Source organism: Rattus rattus, chromosome 3 (assembly GCF_011064425.1).
Source record: "Rattus rattus isolate New Zealand chromosome 3, Rrattus_CSIRO_v1, whole genome shotgun sequence".
Classification (NCBI taxonomy): Eukaryota; Metazoa; Chordata; class Mammalia; order Rodentia; family Muridae; genus Rattus; species Rattus rattus.
In genome coordinates this window covers 146504969-146521751 of record NC_046156.1, presented here as the reverse complement: position 1 = coordinate 146521751, position 16783 = coordinate 146504969, and the positions used below count along the sequence as shown (strand labels likewise).

Below are 16783 nucleotides of genomic sequence, written 5' to 3'. Positions count from 1 at the left end.
AAGATCTGATGATTTTCTTAATTTCTTCAGATTCTGTTCTTATGTCTTCCTTTTAATTTCTGATTTTGTTAATTTGGATACACTCTCTGTGACCTCTGTGACCTTAGTCTGGCTAAGGGTTTATCTATCTTGATTTTCTCAAAGAACCAGCTCTTGGTTTTGCTGATTCTTGTCTAGTCCTTTTCATTTCTACTTGGTTGATTTTAGCTCTGAGTTTGATTATTTCCTGCCTTCTACTCCTCTTGGGTTTATTTATTTCTTTTTGTCCCAGTGCTTTTAGGTCTGCTGTCAAGCTGCTGACATATGCTCTCTCCTGTTTCTTTCTGCAGGCACTCAGAGCTATGAGTTTTCCTCTTAGTACAGCTTTCATTGTGTCCCATAAGTTTGGGAATGTTGTACCTTCATTTTCATTAACTTCTAAGAAGTCTTTAATTTTTTTCTTTATTTCTTCCTTGACCAAGTTGTCATTGAGTTGAGCATTGTTCTACTTCCATGTATATGTGGGCTTTCTGTCATTATTATTGTTATTGAAGACCAATCTTAGTGTGTGGTGATCTGAAAGGATGCATGGGATTATTTCTATCTTCCTGTATCTGTTGAGGCCTGTTTTGCGACCGATTATATGGTAAATTTTGGAGAAGGTTCCATGAGGTACTGAGAAGAAGATATATCCTTGTTTTATGTTGGAATGTTCTATAAATATCTATTAAATCCATTTGGTTCATAACTTCTGTTAGTTTCTCTGTGTCTCTGTTTAATTTCTGTTTTCATGATCTGTCTAGTGTTGAGAATAGGGTGTTGAAATTCCTACTATTATCGTGTGAGGTACAATGTTTGTTTTGAACTTTAGTAAGGTTTCTTTTATGAATGTAGGTGCCCTTGCATTTGGAGCATAGATATTTAGGATTGAGAGTTCATCTTGGTGTATTTTTCCTTTGATGAATAGGAAGTGTCCTTCCTTATCTTTTTTAATGATTTTTGGTTGAATGTCAATTTTATTTGATGGCAACTCCAACTTTTTTCCTCTGGCCATTTGCTTGGAAAGTTGTTTTCCAGCCATTTACTCTGTGGTAGTGTCTGTCTTTGTCTCTGAAGTATGTTTCCTGCATGCAGCAAAATGCTGGGTCCTGCTTAAGTATCCAGTCTGATAGTCTATGTCTTTTTATTGAGGAATTGAGTCCATTGATGTTGAGAGATATTAAGGAATAGTGATTGTTGCTTCCTGTTACTTTCATTGTTAGAAGTGGAATTATCTTTGTCTCTCTTTTGGTTTCATTGTGAGGAAATTATAGTCTTGCTTTATGTACAGTGTAGTTTCTCTCCTTGTGATGGAGTTTTCCATCTATTATCCTTCTTAGGTCTGGATTTATAGGAAGATATTGTGTAAATGTGGTTTTGTCATGGAACATCTTGGTTTTTCCATCTATGTTAATTGAAAGTTTTGCTTGATACAGTAACTTGGGCTGGCATTTGTATTCTCTTAGGGTATGTATGACATCTGTCCAGGATCTTCTGGCTTTCATAGTCTCTGGTGAGAAGACTGGTGTAATTCTTATAGATCTGCCTTTATATGTCACTTGACTTTTTCCCTTACTGCTTTTAATATTCTTTCTTTCTTTGTACATTTGATGTTTTAACTATTATGTGATGGGAGGAATTTCTCTTCTGGTCCAATCTATTTGGAGTTCTGTAGGCTTCTTGTATGTTTATGGGCATCTCTTTAGGTGAGGGAAGTTTTTTTCTATAATCTTGTTGAATATATTTACTGGCTCTTTAAGTTGGGAGTCTTCACTTTCTTCTATACATATTATCCTTATGATTGATCTTCTCATTCTTTCCTGGATTTTCTGTATAGTTTGGGCTGGGAGCTTTTTGAGTTTTACGTTATCTTTACCAATTATCTCAATGTTTTCTATGGAATTTTCTGCTCCTGAGATTCCCTGTTCTATCTCTTGTATTCTGTTGGTGATGCTTGTATCTACGGCTCCATGTCTCTCTCTCTCTCTCTCTCTCTCTCTCTCTCTCTCTTCTCTTCTCTTTTCTTTATTTTTTTTTCAGAGCTGGGGACCGAACCCAGGGCCTTGCGCTTGCTAGGCAAGCACTCTAGCACTGAGCTAAATCCCCAACCTCCTTGTCTCTTTCTTTGGTTTTCTATATCCAGGGTTGTCTCCCTTTGTGCTTTCTTTATTGTTTCTATTTTCCTTTTCAATTCCTTCACCTGTTTCATGTGTTTTCTTGTAATTCTTTCAGGGAATTTTGTGTTTCCTCTCTGAGGGCTTCTACTTGTTTACTTGTGCTTCCCTGCATTTCTCTAAGGGAGTTCTTTTTTATCTTTCTTAAAGTCCTCTATCATCATGATCAAATGTGATTTTAAATCTAGATCTTGCTTTTCTGGTGTATTTGGATATTCAGTATTTTCTTTGGTGAGAGTACTGGGCTCTGATGATGCCAAGTAGTCTTGATATCTGTTGCTTATGTTCCTGCGCTTGGCTCTAACCATTGGTTTGTCTCTGGTGTTTGATTGTTTTGCCGTTTCTCCAAGTTAAGTGATCCTGTGGTAAGCCTCTGTGTCAGCACTCCTGTAGAACTGTTTTCCAGTTTTCTTTCAGCCTTTGCTGAGAACAGGTGCTCTGATTTCAGGTGCGGCAGTGCTCCTGAAGACTATCTTCCAGTTCTAAGTGCAGTCAGGAATCAAAGGTTCACGTCCCTGATTTCTCGTGTAGGTCCCTGCACCCCACGGGTATAGCTGGCACTTTGTGATTCCCTTTTGGGTCTGGACTGTGGGCAGACGGTATTCTCCTCTGACTTCTCAGGGGTATCCACACTTCTGAGGTTCCAGCTCTCTCTCCCTTGGGATTTGGATGCAGGGAGCTGTTTGACCGGATCAGCTCTGTCCTGGGTGCAGACTAGAACTGCAGGATCCCGGTGGCTGTCTCTTCCTATATCTCTGTGTGCAGAGGCATTGTGCAATTTCCCCTTGGACCAGGCATGTGGGCCAAGGTGTGCAGTGGTGGCAGTCTGTCCTGTGGCCTTGGGATGTCTGTACTCCTGGGTGCTCCACTCTCTACCCCCATGTGATTTGGGTGCAGGGAACTGTGGGATGGTATCAGTTCACTATGTGTGTTCTTTTTTGACTGGGTTATATCAGTGAGGATATTTTCTAGTTCCATCTATTTCCCTGTAAATTTCATGAAGTCATTGTTTTTAATAGCTGAGTAGTACTCCATTGTGTAAATGAAACACATTTTCTGCATCCATCCCTCTATTGAAGGAGATCTGTGTTGTTTCAAGATTCTGGCTGTTATAAATAAGGTTGCTATGAACATAGTGAAGCATGTGGCCTTGTTATATGTTGGAGAATATTTTGGGTATGTGCCCAGAAGTGGGATAGCTGAGCCTTCACATAATACTATGTCCAGAGACTGTCTCACCTGTGGATCCTTCCCATATACAGATGCCAAATGCAGACACTATTGCAATGAAGGACCCTAGGGACTTTTGCCAGCCTTACACCCACTGTCTCAGGTCAAGTTTAGGCCAAGTTCCATTCTCCAACCACAGTTCTTGGGAGGAGCAGGAACATTCTTGAAAAACCACAGAATGTACTGACTGATAGTCACCTGACCCTCTGGTTCCAGATAGAGTTCAAATGCATGTCCTATGCTTGCTAGCCAATAGATTAAAAGGTCAATATGCTTAGCCAAAAAGTTTAAACTGTAATTTTGCTGATGTAACCTGTACCCCTAAAAAGTACAAAACTGCTTGCTATAGCCATTTGGGGTCACCTTCTAGTCACTCAACCCGAGGGGCTGGTTGAAGGTTGACACTGATGAGCAGGAAAAATAAACCACTTGTGTTTGCATCAAACTCTGTTCTCATGTCCCCCTTGGGGGGGTGTCTCCCAGTAGTTAAGACTCTCTTTGAGCCTTACATTCGGTGCATTGGCTGGGAAGCCAGACACACCCCCCCCCATGAGGTCTCCAGGGAAAGTGGTTGGAGGAATAGCTTGAGCTTGATGTCAGGTACCTCGGTTGTCTGTATCCGTGTGGTCTGTTTTGCTTTTGGTTTACTTGCATCTGTAAGACCTAGAGAGCCTTATATCTGGTGCAGTCAAATGGCAAAGGCCTTAAGGTCATGAACTTGGGAGTCTGGAGTATACTTTAGCTCCCACCCAACCCTACCCCCAGAGAGTTGGGAGGACTCTGTTCCTTTTGGAACCTGTTAGACATGATACCAGCAAAAGTTGGTTTACCTGGTTTCTGTGTCTATGTCGGGGGAAGCCGTCTGTGTGTTGATTGTCTTTTTCTGTGTTCTTGGACTTGGATGTCAACTGACACTATTTTTGGACATGGGACAGACTGAATCTACCCTTAAACATCCTAGTTAACCACTGGAAGGAAGTTGGGGAAACAGGAGAAAATTTGTCAGTAGTTAAGAAGGGCAGCCTAGTTACTCTCTGCTCCTCCGAATGGTCCACCTTCAGTATAGGGTGGCCACCTATAGGGACTCTTGATTTACAGGTGATCAAAGCAGTAAAGGAAAGAGTCTTTAGACCAGGATCCCTTGGCATCCAGACCAAGTGCCCTACATATTTACCTGGAAGGATCTAGTGGAGGACCACCTCATCTCTTGGATAAAAGCTTTTCTTGTCTCCAACACTCTCACAAGTCGTGGCCATGAAACAGAAAAAACATGTAAAGAGAATCCTCCTTCCACAGTGGATATAATACAGATGGATCCTCTAACCCCCCAACCCACTACCATGGTCCCAGTTCCCATGGGCCCTCCTCAAGGATATCCCTTGAGCCCTCATTCAGCATCCCTTTACTGCCCCTCCCTCTGGCCTCAGAAAGGGGGGTTGGGTGGGGGGAGACCTTCAAAACCAGTACTGGACCTGAGAACCCAGAGCAAAAGGGCCACTTCATCTGATACAACAATGGCCCTCCCAATCTGTGCCTACAGGCCCATAGAAGAGGATGGCAATTGAAGGACCCAAGTTCTTACGAAAGTGTAAGAGCTATTAAGCCTCTTGGCCTGGTAGAATGTAGGTAGGTTATGGGGAAGACAGGGGCTTTTATCAGTTTTACACCCACTGCCTCAGGTCAAGATTAGGTCAAGTACCAGCTTCCTGCCTTGGATCAAGGCTAGGCCAAGTTCCATTCTCCACCCACAATTCTTCAGAGGAGCAAGGACAGGACATTCTTGAAAATCCACAGAATGTACTGACTGATAGTCACTTGACCTGGTCCCAGATAGAAATCGAATGCATGTCATATGCTTGCTAGCCAATAGATTCAAAGGACAATATGCTAAGTCAATAAGTTTAAACTGTAACCTTGCTGATATAGCCTGTACCCCTAAAAAGTATAAAAACTGTTTGTTATAGCCATTCAGAGTCGCCTTCCAGTCACTCACCACTAAGAACTGATTGAAGGTCAACCCCAATGTGATGGAAAAATAAACCACTTGCCTTTTCATCGAACTTCATTCTCATGTCTCACTTGGGGGGTCTCCCAGTAGCTAAGACTCACTTCAAGAAACCAAGATATTCCATGACAAAACCAAATTTACACAATATATTTCTACAAATCCATCCCTACAATGGATAATACATCAGAAACTCCAACACAAGGAGGGAAATTATACCCTAGAAAAAACAAGAAACTCTTTGCAACAAAGCAAAACAAGAGAGCCACACAAACATAATCCCACCTCTAACAACAAAAATAACAGGAAACAATAACCACTATCCCTTAAATCTCTTTACATCAATGGACTCAATTCCCCAATAAAAAGACATGGATACGTAAAGAGGACCCAGCATTTTGCTCCATACAGAAAATGCAACTCAGTAACAAAGACAGGTACTACCTCAGAATAAAAGGCTGGAAAATAATTTCCCAAGCAAATGATCCCAAGAGTAGCTGGAATAACCATTCTAATATTGAATAAAATTCACTTTCAAAAACATTATCAAAAAAGATAAGGAAGGACACTTCCTATTGATCAAAGGAAAAAAATCCACCAAAATGAACTCTCAATCCTGAATATCTATGCTCCAAATGCAAGGGCACCTACATTTATACAAGAAACCTTGCTAAAGCTCAAAGCACACATTGCAACTCACACAATAATAATGGGAAATTTCAACATTCCACTATCATCAATGGACAGATCATTCAAACAGAAATTTAACAGACATAGAGAAACTAATAGAAGTCATGAATCAAATGTATTTAGCAGATGTTTATAGAATGTTTCATCCTAATTTAAAAAAAAAAAGAATATATTTTCTTCTCAGCAACTTAGGGTACCTTCTCCAGAATTGACCATATAATCAATCATGAAACAGGCCTCAACAGGTATAAAAAGGTTGAAATATTCTCATGCAATCAGATCACCACAGACAAAGAAGGCCCACATATACATGGAATTTGGACACTGGTCTACTCAGAGATAACTTGGTCAAGGAAGAAATAATGAAAGAAATTGAAGACTTTTTGGAATTTAATGAAAATGAAGGCACAACATACCTAAACTCATGTGACACAATTAGAGCAGTACTAAGAGGAAAACATATAGCTCTAAGTACCTCCAAAAAGAAACTGGAGAGAGCATACATTAGCATCTTGACAGCACACCTAAAAACTCTAAAAAAAAAAAAAGAAAAAAGAAAAAAAAAAAAAAAAAAAAAAAAAAAAAAAAAAAAAAAAAAAACTCAAAAAAAAAAAAAAAAAAAAAAAAAAAAAAAAAACAAAAACAAAAACAAAAACAAAAACAAAACAAAAACAAAACAAAGAACAAGCTATACAAAGAATCAAGAAGACCATGAGCTGATTCTTTGAGAAAATCAAAAAGATAGATAAGTTATTAGCCAGACTAAGCAGAGGACACAGAGTGTGTATCCAAATTAACAAAATTAGAAATGAAAAGAGAGAGATAACAACAGAATCTGAGGAAATTCAAAAAAAATCATCAAATACTACTAAAAAAGCCTATATTTAAAAATACTGGAAAATCTGGATGAAATGGACAATTTTCTAGACAGATACCAAAGTTAAATCAGTATGAGATAAACAATCCACATAGTCCCATAACTCCTAAAGAAATAGAACCATTTACTAAAAGTCTCCCAACCAAATAAAAGACCAGGACCAGATGGGTTTAGTGCAGAATTCTATCAGCCCTTCATAGAAGACCTAATACCAATACTGTCCAAACATTTCCACAAAATAGAAACAGAAGGAGCACTACCCAATCACCTCTGTGAAGATACAATTATGCTTATACTTAAACCACCCTACAAAGAAAGAGAACTTCAGATCAATGACTTTTATGAATATCAATGGAAAAATACTCAATTAAATTTTCACAAACCAAATCCAAGAACACATCAAAATAATCATCCATCAAGATAATGTAGGCTTAATCTCAGGAATGCAGGGATGGTTCAATATGTGGAAATCCATCAACATAATCCACTATGTAAATAAACTCAAGGAAAAAATGTACATGATCATCTCATTAGATTCTGAGAAAGCATTTGACAAAATTCAACCCTCCTTCATGTTAAAACACTTGAAAATATCAGGAATTTAAGGCACAAACCTAAACACAGTAAAAGCCATATACAGCAAACCAGTAGCCAACATCAAGCTAAATGGAGAGAAACTTGAAACAATCCCACTAAAATCAGGGACTAGAAAAGGCTGCCCACTCTCTCTCTCTACTTATCCAATATAATATGCAAAGTTCTAGCCAGAGAACTCAGTCAAAAAAAGGAGATCAAAGGGATACAAATTGGAAAGGAAGAAGTCAAAATGTCACTATTTGCAGATGATATGATAGTATACATAAGTGACCCCAAAAGTTCCACCACAGAACTACTAAGTCTAATAAACAGCTTCAGCAAAGTAGCTGGGTATAAAATTAACTCAAACAAATCAATAACCTTCCTCTACTCAAATCATAAAGAGGCTGAGAAAGAAAGTAGGGAAATGACACACTTTACAATATTCACAAATAACATAAAATGACTTGGTGTAACTCTAACCAAGCAAGTGAAAGATTGTGTACTACAAGAACTTCCAGTCTGAAGAAAGAAATTCAAGATGGTTTCAGAAGATGGAAAGAGCCCCTATGCTCATGGACTGATTAACATGGTATAAATGGTCATTTTGCAGAAGCAATCTACAGATTCAATGCAATCCCCAACAAAACTCCAAATCAATTCTTCATAGAGTTAGAAAGAGCAATTTGCAAATTCATTTGTAATAACAAAACACCCAGGATAGTGAAAACTATCCTGAAAATAAAAGAACTTCTGGGGGAATAACCATTCCAGACCTCAAGCAATATTACAGAACAATAGTGATAAAAACTGTATGGTATTAGTAGATAGACAGGCAGGTAGATCAGTGGTATAGAATTGAAGATCAGAAATGAACCTACACACCTATGGCCACTTGACCTTTGACAAAGGAGATAAAACCATCCAATGAAAAAAAAGAACATTTACAACAAATGATGGGGGTTCAAATGGAAGTCAGCATGTGGAAAAGTGCAAATTGATCCATTCTTATCACCCAGGACAAAGCTTAAGTCCAACTGATAAAGGATCTTTACATAAAACCAGATACACTCAAACTAATAGAAGAAAAGGACAGAATAGCCTCAAACACATGGGCACTGGGGAAATTTTCCTGAATTACACACCAATTGCTTGTGCTCTAGGATCAAGAATCAACAAATGGGACCTCATAAAACAGTAAAGCTTCTGTAAGGCAAAGGACGCTGTCATTAGGACAAAACAGCAACCAACAGATTGGGAAAAGATTTTACCAATCCTACACCTGATAGAGGACTAATATCCAATATATACAAAGAAATCAAGAACTTAGACTACAAAGAGCCAAATAATCCTATTAAAATGGGGTACAGAGCTAAGTAAAAAATCCTCAGCTAAAGAATATGGAGTGGTTGAGAAGTACCTAAAGAAATGTTCAACATCCTTAGTCATTAGGAAAAGGAAAATCCAAACAAACCTGAGATTCCAACTCACACTAGTCAGAGTGGCTAAGATCAAAAACCCAGATGACAACAGATGCTAAGTATGTGGAGAAAGAAGAACACTCCTCCATTGTTGGTGGGATTGCAAGTTGGTACAATCTCTCTGGAAAATTAGTCTGGAGGTTCCTCAGAAAATTGAACATGAGGACCCAGCTATACAACTCCTGGGCATATACCCAAATTCCCCCAGCATGCATGGCAGTTAACAGAGGTTGGGGTCCACCTAAGAGAGACTGAGAGACAAGAGACTCGAAGAAGGATGCCAAGACAAGAGTCTGATCAAGGCAACAAATTTTATTTTTTCCCAAGGCTGAATTTATACCATAGCAGGGGTAATAGAGGGAGAGGGAAGAAGGAAACATTTACACAGGCCAAGGACATTGGCTCCTGTGGTCAGGCAATCGACTCACATCAACAAGATGTCAGAAAGATTACAAATTTGTCATATCATTAGGCATCCTGACCATCAGATTTGTATTAGTTTTCTGCAGCTGGCTGGGGATTTTCCATGAACCCAGTGATACTTAACTCTAACTATAATATTAACATCAATAATGGAGGGTTTTAAGGGTGTTGCTTCCAACACCAAATGATGCTCCAACATACAACAAATACACATGCTCAACTATGTTCATGGCAGCCTTATATATAATAGGCAGAAGCTGGGGGTTGGGGATTTAGCTCAATGGTAGAGCGCTTGCCTAGCAAGCGCAAGGCCCTGGGTTCGGTCCCCAGCTCCGAAAAAAAGAAAAAAAAATAGGCAGAAGCTGGAAAGAACTCAGATGCCCTTCAACAGAGGAATGGATACATAAAATATTGTATATCTACACAATGGAGTACTACTCAGCAATCAAAATTAACGACTTCATGAAATTTATAGGTAAATGGATGGAACAAAAAATATCCTGAAGCAGGTAACCCAATCACAAAAAGCAACATGTTATGTACTCACTGGTGGATATTATTAGCCCAAAACTTGAATTACCCAAAAATACAATGTACAGACACATCAAGTTCAAGAAGAAGGACAAGCAAAAGTGCAAATGCTTCAGTCCTTCTTAAATGGGGGAATGAAAATATTCATAGGAGGAATATGGAGACAAAGTTTGAAGTAGAGACTGAAGGAATTACATTCAGAGAGGGCCCTACCTGGGGATACACACACACACACACACACACACTTAGATATTATTGAGGAAGCTAACAAGTGCATGCTGACAGGAGCCTGACATAGCTCTTCTGGCATGCAGAGCCAGAGCATGTCAAAATGCAAAGGCAAATGCTAGCAGCAAACCAATGAACTGAGAACTGGGTCCCTGTTGGAGGAATTAGAGAAAGGATTGAAGGAGCTGAAGGGCCCAACCCCATTAGAATAACAACAACCAACAACCCAAGTTCCCAGGGCTAAGTACTACCCAAAGACACATGGACAGACCCACAGCTTCAGCTGCATATGGGGCAGAGGACGGTATCAATGGGAGGAGAAACCCTTGGCTCTGCCAAGGCTGGATCCGCAGTATAGGGGAATGTCAGTGCAGGGAGGCCGGAAACGGGGTGCTTGGGGAAGGGGAGCACCCTTATAGAAGTGGGGGAATGGGATGGGGAGCTTATGGAAAGGAAACCAACCGGGAAAGGGGAATAACATTTGAAGTGTAAATAAATAGCACACCCCCCCCCCCCCCAAAAAAAAAACCCAACAGATTCCAAGAAGTGTTTGCTGACAGGAGCCTGATATAGTTATCTCCTGGGAGGCCCTGCCAGAGCCTGACAAATACAGATGAGGATGCTCGCATCCAATCATCAGAATTAGTGCAGGGTCCCCAGTGGAGGAGTTAGGGAAAGGACTGAAGGAGCTGAAGGTGTTTGCCACTTAGTAGGAAGAAAAACAATATGAACCAACTAGAAATCCAAGAGCTCACAGACTAAACCACCAACCAAAGAGTATACATGGACAGACCCCTGGCTGCAGCTGCATATGTAGCAGAGAATGGCCTTATCTAGCATCAGTGGGAGGACAGGCCCTCGGTCCTGTAAAGGCTCTATGCCCCAATGTAGGGAAATTCCAGTGAAGTGAGGTGGGAGTGGGTAGGTGGGTGAGGGAGCACCTTCACAGAAGTAGTGGGAGAGGGGATTGCAAAGCTAGAAAGGGGATAACATTTGAAATGCAAATAAATAAAATATGCAATAAAAAATAGAAATAACTCTCCCAGTTTACCACCAGGTTTTCGGGTGGTTTGTTAGGGTGTTTTACCACAGTAAAGTTCAGTAATACATGACCTATAAACATGAAAATAGTCAAGTTTTGTTTGTTTTGTTAATAGAAAATACTGAGAGTTTAATTCACAATAGTACAGTTTGAAACATCACAAAACAGTGTTACCAGATTGTGAGTCATTTGAAAGTATAGGTACTCACAGCTACACACAGTATACAACTGTGAGACCTGCTTGGTAAGCTTTAAATGCCTGAGTAAAATTTAATACATTCATAAACCAAAGAATAATGCCCAGTGTGGATGATTGGAGAGACACAGACATTAGGAAAATAAAACCTTTTGAAATTTCATTTTATTGTAAACAATGCTTACTTTTTGTGCATGAGTGTGTTGCTTGAATGTATGTCTGTGCATTGCGCATTTGCTAGTAGCCACAGAAACCTGAAAAGGATGCTTAGGGCTCCTGAAACTGGGCCACAGAAGGCCAGGAGCCACCATGCATGTGCTATGATTCAAACCCCGACTGACCAGAAGAACTCTCAGTGCTCTTAACTCTTGAGCCAGCTTTCTATTTCCCTTCTTAAAAGCTATACCATACTCAAAGCTTGGGTTTTTAGCATATCTTTATAAGAGTGGATATTAGAAATAGTTTGCCTATGAGATTAAATTAATAGATAAAATTAATTGAAATAGATATATTAAATATTATAAAATCTATCCTTATAATGTCTTCATTCCATCCTCCTTTCTATCCCATCTGGTCTCATCTACTTCTCTTCTGATTGAACTCTGATCCTCTGAGATTTATCTACATCTCATCATAGCAGTTTATTCGATACAAAAAGCTGACAGTTTCATTTCAAGTTACAAATCACCCTTTTTATAGTACATTTTGTAATTGACCTGCATGAAAGTACACTTTACTTAGAATATGCATGACACATACATATCTTTTCTTAGACATAAACATCCCACCAGGGCATGCAAGAAAAGAGGGTTTCAACAAAGTATTTGTTAATGCCTGAGATGCAATGCTTAAAAAATTACTTCCATGTACCAAGTATTTTAAAAAATTAGACAAAATTAGTATAACAATCTGTTTTGCTATTAAAGGTGGGTATTCAAAAGTAAAAACAGTTGTTATATATGTGCATTTAACAAATACACTTTAGTTTATAAATATCATCAATTAGAAATGTAATACCTACTATTCTGGAGTAATTAACCATTTTTACTTTTTATTAAAAAAGCTAATGTAGCAACTTCTAATGAGATAAAATTTTCATAAAGTCCACAATGAACACCTAAAAGAAAGAATTGGGGATGTTATATTTTTAGATAAACAAGGAGCACAAAATCCAACTATGTTATCAACTATATATTAGAGAAGAATATATAGCTAGCTTTATGCTAACTCTTCAGTATTTAATATCCTTATAGAGTATTTATACTTAAGTAATCAAATAAATGATATAATTTATTATACTGTTAAAGTAGTGTAATATCCACAGTTGTATTTCTAGTTTCAGAAATATTCAGGTTGAAGGACATTAGATTTTTATCTAGTCACAGTACTTTCTATTATCTTTAATAATTTAGCTATTTTTAAAGATATTTTTAATTTTTGATATTAAACATAGTTATATAATTTCCCTCTTTCTTATTCTCTCTTCAGACCATCGCATGTACTCCTGCTGTCTTTCAAATTCATAACTTGTTTAATTTAAAAAATATATTGTTACGCATGTGTGCCTGTCTTTGTGTGTGTGTGTGTGTGTGTGTGTGTGTGTGTGTGTGTCTTTGTGTGTCTGTGTACCTAATACATAAATAGAACATGTACTGAACAGGAAAAGTAATATAAAGCTAGCTCTAGAAAATTAGCCTCCAGTATATGCTGTCACTAATCAATGATTAGAAAACCTGGTTTCTACCATTTACTATTACAACGAGGGTCTCCATGGTTGTCTGAACATGATATTGCTAGCTGTGTATTTCTTTCAAAGATAGACGATTATGCAATTATTTTAGGAAACGTTAAACCATAGTTCACCTTATAACCAAAGAGAAAGAAAATGCTTACATATGATAATAAATGTAATTGAACCTAGAGAACTTCTACAACTGATAAACACTTTTAGCAAGTTGACTGGATATATGATTGACAAAAACAAGGAAAAGAAAAGGGGAAAGAAAGGAGAAAGAAAAAGAAGAAAGAAAAAGAAAGAAAGAAAGAAAGGAAGGAAGGAAGGAAGGAAGGAAGGAAGGAAGGAAGAAGTCAGGAGCCCTCCCATATACAAATGACTAATGGGTTCAGAGGGAAATCAGGGAATTATCTCATTTACAAAGGTCTCAAAAAATATAAAACATTTTGGAATAACTCTAAAAATGTATTGAAAAACTCATATGATTTAAATTTTTCGGGTCCTTGAAGAAGAAAATTGAAGAAAAAATAAAATGGATGAACAGTAAAAATGGTCACCCTACCAAAATCAATTTACATATTCATCACAATCCACACCAAAATTTTAATAAAATTCTTTTCAGACCTTGAAAGAACATTACTAAACTTCATATTTGGAAAAATATAAAACCCAAAAGAGCTAAATCTTGACTGCACAGTTAAAGAACTTTTGGAGGTAACACCATCCCTGATTTCAAGCTGTACTACAGAGCTATTGCAATAAAAAGACATGGTATTCATATAAAAACAGACAGGATAAGCAACGGAAGCTAATCAAAGATTCAGATTTAAATCCACATACCTATGAACACCCATATTTTGATAAAGAAGCCAGAAATACACAGTGGAAAAAAAGAAAGCATCTGCAACTTATGGTGGCAGGCTAACTGGATGTAGATGAATGCATATAAATACATATGAATTAGCTGGCACAAAATTCATGTCCAATAGATCCAAAGACCTCAGCATAAAAGCAGATAGAGTAAAGCTAATAGAAGAAAATGTGGGTTATAGCCTTAAACACATTGGATCAGAAGACAAATTCCTAAATAGAACAGAATTTAGCACAGGCACTAAAGCAGCAATCAATAAAGGGGACCTCACAAAACTCAAAGTCTTCCAAATGTCAACAATGCTGAACGAAGAACACCAGCAATACGACTAAAAGGCACCATACAGAATCAGAAAATGTTCTCACCAACTCCAAATGCAGCAGAGAGCTAGTATCCAAAATACACAAAGAACTTAAGAAACTAGACACCAACAAACCAAATAATACAATTAAAAATGCGTTATAGATCTAAACAGAAAATTCTCAACAGAGGAATCTCAAATGAGTGAGAGGCAAAGAAATACTACACTTTCTAGTGGCTACCCCTACTGCTTCCCCACCCCCTACTGCTACATATTTCTATTCATCTTCTCGATCCTCTGTATTTCTCCCCTGTATCTTTCCATACCTCATCCTACTCTCCCGTTTTTTTTCTCCCCATCTTTTTCCATCCCAGGTTCCTCCTGTGTCCTCTACCTTCCGTGATTATTCTGTTCCCCCTTATAAGCAGGATTGAAGCCTCCACACTTTGATATTTTTTCTTCTTAAACTCCATATGGTCTCAGAGTTGTATCTTGCATAATCTGAGCTTCTGAGCTAACATCCATTTATCAATGAGTACATACTATGTGTGTTATTTTGTGGCTGGGTTATCTCACTTGGGATGATATTTCCTACTTCCATTCATTTGCCTGTGAATTTCATGAAGTCATTGTGATAGCTGAGTAGTACTCCATTGTGTAGATGTACCACATTTTCTGTATCCATTCCTCTGTTGAAGGGCATCTAGGTTATTTCCAGCTTCTGGCTATTATAAATAAATGCTGCTATGAACATAGTGGAGCATGTTCTTGCTATATGTTGGAGCATGTTTTGGGTGTATGCCCAGGAGTGGTATAGCGGGTCCTCAGGTAGTACTATGTCCAATTTTCTGAGGAACTTCCAGACCAATTTCCAGAGTGGTTGTACCTGCTTGCAATCCCACCAACAATGGAAGAGTGTTCCTCTTTCTCCACATCCTTGCCAGAATCTGCTGTCCTCCAAGTTTTTTATCTTAGCCATTCTCACTGGTGTGAGGTAGAATCTCAAAGTTTTTTTGATTTGCATTTCCCTTATAACTAAAAGTCCCAGACACAACTGGGATGGCATTAGCAGCAACACCCAGTAAAGGGGAGATAGAACCTGCAGAAATCACTTTCAATAGAGCTGAGGCCACTCACACATCTCAAAATCTTTAACCCAGAATTTTTCCTGTCTAAAGAAAGCACAGTGACCAAAAAAATAGAGCAAAGATTGAAGGAAAGGCCCTCCAAAGATTGCCCCACCTAGGGATCCATCCCATATACAGACAGCAAACCCAGACACTATTGCTGATATCAAGAAGTGCTTGCTGACAGGAGCTAGTATAGCTGTCTCCTGAAAGGCTCAGTCAGTACCTGACTAATACCGATGCAGATACTCACAACCAAACATTGGACTGAGCTGAAGGACTCTAATAAACAGTGAGGGGAAGGATTGAAGGAGCTGAAGAGGATCGTAACCCCATGGCAAGAACAAAATATCAACTAACCAGACCCCTAGATCCCAGAGAATAAACTACCAACCAAAGAGTACACAGGAGGAATCCATGGCAATTAACTATATATGTTGCAGAGGACTGCAACATGGGAGGGGTGGCCTTGGTCTTATGGAGGTGTGATGTTGAATATAGGGGTGGTAGAAGGTGAGGTAGGAGAAAGTGTCGGGTGGAGAAGGACCCTCATAGAGGCAAAGGGGATGGGATGTGATAGGGGGATTTGAGGAAGGGAAACCTCAAAGGGAGACAACTTTTGAAATGTAAATAAATGAAATCAGCAGAAAAAAAATAGTAAAAGAAAATGTTAAACATACTTAGCCACCAGGGAAATGCAAATCAAAAAATGATTCTAGATTTCATTTCACATCTGTCAGAATAGTTAAGATAGAAAAGAGGTGAGATCACACTGGGAGGGATGCACAGCAGTAGGAACACCTTCCATCTCTGGTGGAGCACCAATTTGTATAGTCACTATGGAAATCAATATGGCCGTTCTTCAGAAAAATCGGGAATCTATCTATCTCAAGACCCAGCTATTCTATTCCTGGGCATGTACACACAGAGGATGATATCCATTCTATCACAAGGACACTTGCTCAGTGTATGTCAATGGAGCTTTATTTATAATAGCCAGAAACTTAGATGTCTCTCAGCTGAAGAATGGATTTTAAAAATGTGTTACATTTACCTCTTCCCTTCTTTTTTTTTTTTCTTTTTTTTTTTTATTAACTTGAATATTTCTTATATACATTTCGAGCGCCCTCCCCCCAACAGTCTAGTTCACTGGGGGTTCAGTCTTAGCAGGACCCAGGGCTTCCCCTTCCACTGGTGCTCTTACTAGGATATTCATTGCTACCTATGAGGTCAGAGTCCAGGGTCAGTCCATGTATAGTCTTTAGGTAGTGGCTTAGT

The 16783-nt window shown here is 38.6% G+C and overlaps 1 protein-coding gene across 1 annotated transcript in view; it reads left to right on the top strand.

The window, feature by feature from the left end:
• Positions 1-16783, top strand: part of LOC116897041 (thioredoxin-like protein 4A) — a 511807-nt gene that overhangs the window by 221853 nt on the left and 273171 nt on the right. The window contains exon 2 of the mRNA XM_032898661.1: positions 602-641. Within this exon, the coding sequence (XP_032754552.1) occupies positions 602-641 (40 nt within the window). The remainder of the gene's footprint in view (positions 1-601; positions 642-16783) is intronic.